The 10972-nt window shown below is 52.7% G+C and overlaps 1 protein-coding gene across 1 annotated transcript in view; it reads left to right on the top strand.

The window, feature by feature from the left end:
• WWC3 (WWC family member 3) overlaps positions 1 to 10064 on the top strand; it is a 115343-nt gene extending 105279 nt beyond the window's left edge. Inside the window, exons 19-23 of the mRNA XM_054720307.1 lie at positions 2179 to 2343; positions 5347 to 5439; positions 6525 to 6752; positions 7013 to 7140; positions 9394 to 10064. Coding sequence (XP_054576282.1) covers positions 2179 to 2343; positions 5347 to 5439; positions 6525 to 6752; positions 7013 to 7140; positions 9394 to 9460 — 681 coding nt within the window. The 3' untranslated portion in view covers positions 9461 to 10064. The remainder of the gene's footprint in view (positions 1 to 2178; positions 2344 to 5346; positions 5440 to 6524; positions 6753 to 7012; positions 7141 to 9393) is intronic.
• The last annotated feature ends 908 nt before the right edge of the window (positions 10065 to 10972 follow it).

Genomic DNA, 10972 nt, shown 5'->3' on the forward strand with positions numbered 1-10972 from the left:
AGCCCAGGGACGACATGATCTGACTTCAGTTTTTTTTTGTTGATTTTTTTCTAAAGTCATTTATTGACATGAAATTCACATAAGATGAAATGAACAGTTCACTGGCATTGAGTATGTTCACAGTGTTGTACGGCCACCATCTCTGTCTGGTTCCAACACACTTGTCACCCCAAAGTAGACCCCATACCCCTGGGCATCACTCCCCACTCCCTCCCCCAGCTCCTGGCAACACCAGTGAGCTTCCCGTCTCTGTGGGTCTGCCAGTTCTGGGCGGTTCGTGTAAATGGAATCAGACGACATGTGGCCATTGGGTCTGGCTTCTCTCACTCAGCCCGATGCCTTCAGGGTTCATCCACGCTGTGACGTCTGTCCGCCGTCAGCCCTTCCCGTGGCTGGGGTGTGGCCCTTGCACGGACGCCACGTTTCCTTTATCTCCTCCTCCGTCCGTGCTGTTGGGGCCGTTTCCACCTCTCGGCTATTTCAGTAACGCTGCTGCGAACATTCGTGCGCAAGTACTTGTTTTGTCAACGAAAAGAAGACGTGAACCTTTGTAGATTTCAGAAAAGACTTCTTTATGTGGGCCCAACTGAGGACATGCCCGAGAGCAGAGGCCAAGGAGCCTGAAGCCCGTGTCCGGCTGTAGGCGAGTGAGTGGGGGGCTTTTATAGGTCAGGGGACGCAGAGAGACGGCGATGCGTCAGCAGCTTCATGAGTTCCATACGTTCAAGGAAACAGCGCCGCCGGGAGGGAATGCACAGATAAGGGAGGGTCATCACGTGTCTGGACTCAGGGCGTCAGGGAGTCATGGGAATGGGTCTGGAAGCAATTACTTTGAAACCTTTATCAGGATGTAGAAAGCACAGGGCCTGCCTTCCATAACCATTTATCTCTGTAATTGGGACTGTGAGGGAGTGTACGTGACTAGCGCCACGGAAGGCCTGGCTCAGGAATTTGCCGTGTTCCCTTGGTTACTGATCAGGTTGGGGCAGCTTAGCCGCCCTCTGCTTTCTCAGCAGCGAACGCCTATTTTCAGGTCTCTCGGGTACACTCTTAGGAGAGGAGTGGCTGCGTCTGGCTTCAGTTTCAGCGGGATCCCCTGGGTGTTGAGAGGAGATTCAAAGGGGGCAGGCATGGAATCGGGGAGGTGGGTGAGATGCCTACCGCACTCATCGGGCACAAGACCACGGTGCCCCAGATGGATGGTTGGTGACAGGTGGTCAGAACATGCGTAATCTTGAATGTGGAGCCAAGAGGATTTGATCCTGGATCTGATACAGGGTGTGTGAGAGAGAGCAGGGCCCAGGAGGACAGGGGACTTTCTAAAAATTTTAAATTTTTTATTATGTTTTTACTAGCGGCCCGGTGCACGGATTCATGCACCAGTAGGGTCCGTCGGCCTGGCCTGTGCCCTCTCGCAATCCGGGACCCTTCAGGGGATGTCGGACTGCCAGTTTCAGCCCGGTCCCCGCACGCCAGGCTGAGGGACCCCACAGGTGCACGTGCACCGGGCCTCTAGTATGCATATAAGATTTTTGGTTAATCTCTTCCTGCCCTCCCCCCTCCCCCCTTCCTCTGAGATTCATCAGTCTGTTCCATGTTTCCATGCCTGTGTATTGAGTGTCTGCCCCCTGGTGGTCAGTGTGTGTTATAGCTACCAGTCGAGCGGTTGCTTAGACTTTTATATATATAGATTGATTTCAGAGAGGAAGGGAGAGAGAGAGAAATAGAAACATCATTGACGAGAGAGAACCATTGATTGGCTGTCTCCTGCATGCCCCACACTGGGGATCAAGCCTGCAACCTGGGCATGTGGCCTGACCAGGAATGGAACCGTGACCTCCTGGTTCATAGGTCAGTGTTCAACCACGGAGCCACACGGGCCAGGTGACGCAGATACTTTTTTTGCATGAAAAGGGGCAAATAGGGGTCCTTGTCAGAGGAGGAGGGGCTGGCAGATAGCAGACATTCCGGGTTGGATGTGTGAAGTGTGAAATGCGGGTTTGCCCCGTCTGGGCATTTCATCCTGGCGCCTGGTGTGTCGGCTATTTCAGTAACGCTGAAATAGCGCTACTCTTCTCCGTGAGAGCTCCAAGCGGAGAAGGCAGGGACGTGGTTGTGCCTGCAAAGTTCACTGCTGTGTTCTAGAAAAGTCGTGGTAATAAACGAATTGCTGTCTAGGTGGATAAGGAAACCAACACAGAAGACCTGTTCCCGGAAGAACTAGTGAGCCTGCCGAAGGAGAGGCCCAGCCGCAGGGCCCGCGCCTCGCCTTTCGTCCGCAGCGGCACGATTGTCCGCTCCCAGACTTTCTCGCCTGGGGCCCGGAGCCAGTATGTGTGCAGAGTAAGTTGGAATTCCTTTGCCACCAAAAGGTTTTCTCCCCCCCCCCCCCCACCCCCTCGCCGGTTGTGTTTTCATTTTTACTTTTTATGCTAAAAGACATAAGTGCTCTCACAGCTAATCCCAGGAGTGAACAGCATGCTTGTGCGCATGCGAATCCTTGCTGGTTTCATTTCCCCGCCTTGCCCGTGCGTATCTAACTGCATTTCTTCTGGATTCTAATACATCTCCCACCAGCCTCCCAGGGTTGTGTATGCGCCGATGCATGGGCAGGAGGCAGGGTAACTCATTTCTACAGTCTAAGCTGGGGTGGGGAACGTCCGGCCCTCGGGCCGTATGAGGCCCGCAAAATCATGTGGTCTGGCCCTGCCAAGGCATTAGCGGTGAGTTAATTAAGTGTCTGACCACATAGAGCAGGCTCACGTTTAAGTTGGTGATTTTGTAGGGCCCCCGAATGATGTTATAAACACCCCGTGGCCCTTTGAGCGGGGGAAGGGTTCCCCACCCTTGCTCTAGGGACTACCCCAAGCGGGGTTGAGATCAGGAAGTCGGGTTGCCGAGAGGGGGAGTCCTGAAGTGGCTGTGTCGGAGTCCCCAGGGGGCTCGGGCCTTGCACACAAGGGCACTGAGGCCCAGGGTTCCGACTCCCCACGTGTAGATTCACACGCACGGGTGATGGCGGGAGGCGCTGGGTGGTTCTTAAGCCTCGCTGCTACGTTGGGGCCTCACATAGGCTAGTGCCTGGTTCCACCCCCAGGGGTCGCCACTGGTCGCAGTGGGCCTGGCCATCAGCTCTGGGATGCTTCCCGATTGGCAGTTGGCGTGCACGCAGGGCTGAGAACCGTGAACAGGCCGAGGGGAGACCCAGCTCACCATGGTCCTTGAAGAAGGGCCAGCGTGGCGGAGGATGGCAGACAGTGGCAATGTGACAGCCACGCACAGGCTAGGAAGGAGAAGGGCTTTTAAGCATGCGTGGTGTTGACACAATGTCCGGGGGGGACATTGGATTGGGGAGAACTTTGACCCTCCCGCCCCCCTGAATTGGACTTGTTGAAGGGACTGCCTAGCAGCTGGCCCATCAGGTCAAAGCCAGAGTCGACCACACAACATAAAAAGCCCTCCTACCCGTGCGGGCCACGCCGGGACTGCGGTTCAGGGCTCCCCGCCACCCTCAGGGCCGGTGATTTGCTAGGACTCGTGGAACTCAACGGGCCATGATTCTGTGGGCGAGGGAGGTGGTTGCCGAATAGACCCAAGTCAGCAGAAGGAAGAGGCGCCCGGGCCGAGTTCGGGAGAGACCAGGCCCCAGCTTCCGGGTGAGCCCAGCAGAGCCGTGCAGGCCGCCGCGTCTCTCCCCGCAGCGACAGGCGACAGACAGCACGCAGCGCATTGCCAGGCAGGGAAGCTCCCGGAGCCTCCCCCCCCTCCCCTGCCCCCTGGTGTCTGCGGGCGTGGGGCGCTGGCACAGTTGATTGCCTCAGGGCTGACTGGTGTGCAGCCCCTGCAGAGGTCAAGCTGGTGGCCCCTGAATCACACTGTCGGCAGAGACTACGTGGCCTGGTCCGAGGTCCCCAAAGACACTGAGGATGGTCCAGGGCCTTGCAGGTCACCTGCCAGGAACGGGCCAAGGACCCTCCTTGGGGCCAGGTTAACCCTTTACCGCAGAGTGAGCAGCAGGGCTTGGGGCCATGTGGCCCGAGCTGCCCTGTGGCCACGCTGGCGACACCTGCCTCTCTCCTTGGCCAGCAGCGACGGGTGTGGGCCACGGCAGCCCTGGGTGGCACAGGGTTGGCCCGGGCGTTCCTACCCCGTCAGGATTCACCCGAGGGGGCCCACGCTGCATCAGGCGGCTGGAGGCGCTAGATGGAAGGCCACCCTCACATCCCCTCCTTCTAGCCCAGTGGTCGGCAAACTCATTAGTCAACAGAGCCAAACATCAACAGGACAACGACTGAAATTTCTTTGGAGAGCCACATTTTTTAAACTTAAACTTCTTCTAACGCCACTTCTTCAACATAGACTCGCCCAGGCCGTGGCATTTTGTGGAAGAGCCACACTCCAGGGGCCAAAGAGCCGCATGTGGCTCGCGAGCCGCAGTTTGCCGACCACGGGTCTAGACTCTTGCGGACACTGGGGGGCAGACGCCAGCCTGCTCAGCGGGAGGTGATGGAGCAGGAGACCCTTCACCCCCAGGGCGGCTTCCGGCTCCTGCCCGCTCTGCGCCCTGCCTGGGAGCACGTGTTTACCCTCGATGCTTTCAGGGGCCTCTCTGTTCTCATACGTGTTCCCAGTGGTCGGGAGGCAGGGCACACGCTGCCTGAGCATGTGGCGTTGGTGGCCGTGGACAGTCAGGCCAGAAGGCAGGGACTCTGCCTTTCACACGGTCGCACACTGACCCCGAGCAGAACCTGCCGCCGGATGAAACGCGCAGCGTCCTGGCGCCGGAAAGGAGGCGTCCTTCCTCTGCTGTTTGAAGGCAGCCTTTCCCGGGGCCCCGGGGCGCCCTGAGGGAAGCCGCCTGCCCTCCAGGAACGAGCTGCTTTGCCGGGAAGCCTCTTTTCCCAGATCCGGCCCAAACCAGCAGCGAGCCCATGACAGCGATGAAGAGTGAAAAGCGCTGGGGACAGTGCTGGCTTTCCGGGCCTCACACCTCACCCCCAGGCCCCCTGCTGCTGGCGGGACAGCGTGTGGACTCGATCAGCGGGGGTGGGGGGGTCGGGGAGGGAGGGAAGCTCGGGAGGTGCAGTTCATGGCCGCAGGGAGGGCTGGGTGGAGGTGGGGGTGGTTTGCTCATTGGTTTTCTGTGGGGTTTTTTTGGTCTTTCGTTTTACTTAAAAAGTCTCGTGTAGGTTTTGTTTTTACTGAGACCGGGAGTGTTGGTAAAGCTGGACAGTGACACATGCGTTGGAGTGCTGTGAGGAGAAAGGAAACGTCCAGATCAGAGCACGGGGAGGGGGCTGCGGACCTGCAGAGAGCGCCTTTCTGACCCGCATTGTTTTTGTGCAGCTTTATCGCAGCGACAGCGACAGTTCAACGCTGCCCCGCAAGTCCCCCTTCGTCCGCAACACTTTGGAAAGACGGACCCTCCGCTACAAGCAGGTGTGTGCACGTCAGCTAACGTGGAACCCGCACTTCCCGGGAGTTCTCGCAAACCTTCCTAGAGGCAGCCTCTTAGGTCATAGTCATTAAAGGCCATTTATTTATTTCCTTGTTCACTTAGGTCAAATTTTAAAAGCGTGATCATGTCAAAATGTTACCCATGTTTCTTAATTTCCTAAGATAATATCATGATCTAAGATGGAAGATAATTCATGTTCTTTACATTTTAAAAAAATATATTTTCATGGACTTCAGAGAGGAAGGGAGAGGGAGAAGGAGAGAGAAACATCAACGATGAGAGAGAATCATGGATCAGCTGCCTCCTGCACGCCCCCCACTGGGGATCAGCCTGCAACCCCGGGCACGTGCCCTGGCCGGGAATCGAACCAGTTCATAGGTCAACGCTCAACCACTGAGCCACACCAGCTGGGCTCTGGGATTTTAAACCAACGCACTTGTGTGGTTTATGGCATGCCTCCCCCTTATGCGGTGCAGGTTAACATTCCATGTCAGTAGTGTTTTAACTTTTTCCAATGGCTGCATTCTATGCTGACCTTGTAATTTATTTAATAAGTTTCCTCGTGTTATATATATTTAGTGTTTTTTTGTCCTGAACCTTAGTTGGATCACTTTTACACGTCATCAGTGGTACCGTTCAAGTGCAAGTGAAAATGAAATTTCAGAACGAAAGAAAACGCACATGTTTTGGTATATATTGTGAAATAGCTTTTGATATATATTGTGAAATAGCACTTTAGAATGATGATGCCCATTTTTGATCCTGCCAGCCCCATAGGGGAGGGTCTATTTCTACACGCCTTTGCATACACATCCGTCATCATTACAGAAAAAAATTTGCTGTCACTAACTGGATATTGAACCAAGGTTTAAATTCACCTCTCCCAAATCTGTGTTGTGTTTGGTTTTGTAACACTGGGCCACGCGAAGACAAATACCTCTCTGATAATTCTACTTCCTCGTCTCCTGTACTGGGGGAAGAACCTTCTAGCAGGCCCGAGCGTGCTGGCCGCACGGTGCCCGCGTGTCTGGGCCGAGTGCGTGCTCACGGCCGTGGTCTCCCGCAGGCCTGCAGGTCATCCCTGGCCGAGCTCATGGCCCGCACGTCCCTGGACCTGGAGCTGGACCTCCAGGCGTCGAAGACTCGGCAGAGGCAGCTGAACGAGGAGATCTGCACCCTCCGCGAGCTGAGGCAGCGCCTGGAGGACGCCCAGCTCCGAGGCCAGACCGACCTCCCGCCCTGGGTGCTGCGGGACGAGCGGTTCCGGAGCCTGCTGAAGGAAGCGGAGCGGCAGGTGAGCAGCCTTCAGGGGGTCAAACCCTCACGCAGCCGGCCACGCTCTCGCCTTGCAGCGGGGCCTCTCTGTCCGGCGGGGCGTTCTGGGTCCCCCGTCTGTGAGGCGTGACCCTGAGGAGCTGCTGTGAAGGTTCCCTGGGGGGAGCGGGTGCGGCGGGCCTTTCTCCCCTCCGCGCCCCCAGAGCTGCAAGTGGCTTCATCCATTCTTCCTGAAAACTGGAAGTAAAACCTCTTGTTCATCCCATGTTGCCGCTCCAGACCAGACAGACCCAGCTTGACTTCCACCAAGAACAGGCAGCTGAGAAGATGCTGAAGAAGGCCTCCAAGGGGGTCTGCCAGCTGCGGGGGCAGAGCCACAAGGAGCCCGTGCAGGTGCAGACCTTCAGGTAGGGGCGCAGCCGCTTCCGGCTCCCCGCTGCCGGGCCTCTGTCGTCATCAGCCGACGGAAGTCCCGAAACCCCCCAAGACAGGGTTCCCCGTGCTGTTGGCATGTTCAGGTTTTCTTCTGCTCTTTCTATTCTAGACACCTTTTTCATGCTACTTACAGTAATAATGTGGGTCCCGTTTTTTAAAAATTTCTTACTCTTTTTTTTGGTTAATTTCTCTTTTTTCTTTTTTTTTCAAAAATATATTTGTATTGATTTCAGAGAGGAAGGAAGAGGGAGAGAGAGAGATAGAAACATCAATGATGAGAGAGAATCAGTGATTGGCTGCCTCCTTCTCTCCCCCTACTGGGGATCGAGCCCACAGTCTGGACATGTGCCCTTGCCTGGAATCGAACCCGGGACCCTTCAGTCCGCAGGCCGACACTCTATCCACTGAGCAAAACCAGCTATGGCTCTTTTCTTTTTTTAAAAATGTATTTTTATTGATTTCAGAGAGGAAGGGAGAGGGGGAGAGAGAGAGAAACATCAATGATGAGAGAGAATCACTGATCACCGGGCATGTGCCCTGACCAGGAATCAAACCATGACCTCCTGGTTCCATAGGTCTACGCTCAACCACTGAGCTACGCCTGCCAGGCATGGTTCCATTTTGCATTTAGCTTTGTTTAAATGAAAATATCCCATGTTGCCATGCAATCCGTTCCCTTTGTTGGCTTTAGTAGCTCATCTCATAGGTATAATTTGCCTGAATACCCCATTTTATAACCTGTTTCTTTCCAGATGTTCGCTATTATTAACGCAGTGATTTACATATATATATATATATATATATATATAAATATGTTTCACCATGGCCTTTTTTGTTACCTTCTGATTTTCTGATTGAAGCATAATGCACACAGGAAGTGTGCGTGTCCTAGGTGTGAGATAGTTCAGGGAATTGTCACAGACTCCACATGGCAAGAGTCAAATAAAAGCAGCCTCAGACTTCCCACACCGGAGGGACTGCTGCCTTGAATTTGAATACTGCAGATTAGTGTTCCTCGTCTGTTCACATAGCATAAAACTAACCATTTCAAGTGAACAACTCCATGGCACTTAATACAGCCACAGTGTTTTGCAACCACTCCATCTGTCTAGTTCCAAAACACTTCCATCGCCCCCAAGGAAGTCCATCAGCAGTCACCCCCTCCCCCAGCCCCTAGCAACCAGCAGCCTGCCCCTGTCTCTATGGATTTGCCTGTTCTGGACATTTCCATCACCGGAGCCATACAGTACATAGTCTTTTCTGCTTGGCTTCTTCGGATAATGTTTTCTTGAGGTTCATCTACATTATAGCATGTGTCAGAACTTCATTCCTCTTTTTTGTTTTGTTTTCTTAATCTTCACCCAAGGATATTCTTTCCATTGATCTTTTTAAAGAGAATGGAAGGGAGGGAGAGAAACAGAGAGAGAGAGAAAAACATCAATGTGAGAGAGACACATCCATTGGCTGCCTCCTACGTGTGCCCTGACCAGGGCCGGGGACTGAGCCTGCAACCAAGGTACGTGCCCTTGACTGGAATTGAACCCGGGACCCTTCGGTCTGCAGGCCAATGCCCCAACCACTGAGCCTAACAGTCCAGGGCACTTCATTCCTTCTTGTGCCTGCCTTTACCCTGAATTTTTTTATACCCTGAATTTTCACATTCCCATCATAAAAGAACATAAAGCACTATAGCTACCTTCCTTCAATTCTGACTTAGAACACTGTCATTGGTATACATTATTTATTCATTTTTTAATAAAGCAAATATTTGCTGAGTGCCTGCTGTGTAGCAGGCACTGTTCTAGGCACTAGAGATAAACCCTTGCCCTCACAGTCCTTTGCAACTTCTATTAAAATTTAGAGATTCCAGCCCGGCCGGCGTGGCTCAGTGGTTGAGCATCAGCCCATGAACCCAGAGGTCACTGGTTCAATTCCTGGTCAGGGGTGTGTGCTTGATCCCTAGTAGGGAGCATGCAGGAGGCAGCTGATCAGTGATTCTCTCTCATCATTGATGTTTCTGTCTCCCTCTCCCTTCCTCTTTCTCAAAATAAAATCAATTAAAAAATTATTTTAAGTAGAGACTCTATATACAAACAGATTTGTTGTTGGGATTTCAATTCAGTTTGTTCTGGGAATAAGAGAAGCTTTCATTGGTATTGCAAGCCTCCTGGCAGGTCTGCTTGCGTTTATATGGGCGTCTAACCTGGAATTCTTTCCCATCGCAGGGAGAAGATAGCGTTTTTTACAAGACCAAGGATTAACATACCTCCTCTGCCCGCCGATGATGTTTGATGTAGTGCTTTGTACACACGAAGTATTTATCTTCCTGTTATTTTCATGAAGTTCTTAGACTAGCTAAAGTTGTCTTTAAAATATTTGTGCAAAGCTATTAATATACACATTTTGTAAAAAAACACACATATATCTATACATATATATTTTATAATAGTGACGGCAACAGGGCTTGGTTTTTCCTTGTTGTGAAATCGACATCTCTGAAGACAAGTTATTTTATAAGAGATCAACTATCATGTTAAGAGTGTACAGTTTTTACGCTGTTTTATTTGATTTAAAGGCTGGAAGACAGAAACGAAGTGAGTTCAGGCAAATTCACTGGATTGTAACTTATTTATAGTACTTTTTTTCCTTGAAGGAAAATCCTGACTTTAAGATGTGTTTTCAGGCTGAAACCGTGTTCTTCAGTATTTGTCACGCAGTGGAAGGGAACTCTGGGCCGGTTTTGTTTCTGACACGGACATGCAAACACTTGTGCTAAACTCGTCACTCGTACCAGCTCCTCCTGTGTGCCTTGATTGTGAATATTGTCCACTGTCACACTCACTGCGTCCTGTTGAGATCCCACTTGGGGCTCCGTCACAGAGTCCGCCCCCCCCCCCCCCCCGCGGGGACTGGGCGCCGAGAGCCCCCATTTCTGTGTCGTGTCAGCGCACGGTTCTGTGCACCCCCCGAGTTGAAGCTTTGGAAGCGGCCCTGGCTGGGGCCTGCCCGTCCCCAGCGGCTGCCCACACTGCCCTGCACCGCCCTGGGCAGCCCGCCCCTCTGGTGCGCCCCAGCCGACCCTGACCTTGACCACCAGGAAGGCGGTGTGGGGCCCCCGTTCTACTGCTCTGTCATGAAGGAAAGTGAAAGAGACCTAGGACCGCACTGCCATCGGTCAGTGACTCCGCCTAGGCCACAGCAGTCTGACCTCTGACTTAGGCTTGATCTCTGAAGGCGCTTTTCTGGGGAAGGAAGCGCATGCGCATGCGGGTGACTGCCGTCACCCAGCGAGTCATTCGCAGGAGAGGATGTGAGAAATTGGATTGAGATCAGAATCCTTCCCCCGCTCCAATACTGGAATCTCCCCAATATTTCTTAAGAAATCTTAGAAGTAGTTCCTGAGAAAATTTTTTTATGTAATAAAAATCCCATTATTCTTTTGAAATGCCACATGATATAAATATTTTGCCTAATGCGTATTTATTGTATACGGAATGCACTCTCCCTTCTGAGGCCTCAGAGAAGTGAGTGAGGTGGTCACATGAATTAGAGAAGAAAGCGGAACTCTCTCTCCCTAGATCGCCTGCCCCTCCCTGGAAGTGCCCCCTGAAATCGATGTCTCTTCTCGTTAGTCTAATCGCCCCCTTGTAGAGCCCACCTTCCCTTTTGCATTTATTAAAAGTGAATTTTGTAAAAGCATTTCATTGACACGCGACCTGTCACGGGCAACGGAAGTTGTCAGTGGTGGTAAGACTGAAACTTTATGCTTTTCACCCTCGTCTTCTCTTGCTCTGTATTTGTGCC

The sequence above is a fragment of the Eptesicus fuscus genome, chromosome 1, assembly GCF_027574615.1.
Source record: "Eptesicus fuscus isolate TK198812 chromosome 1, DD_ASM_mEF_20220401, whole genome shotgun sequence".
Classification (NCBI taxonomy): domain Eukaryota; kingdom Metazoa; phylum Chordata; class Mammalia; order Chiroptera; family Vespertilionidae; genus Eptesicus; species Eptesicus fuscus.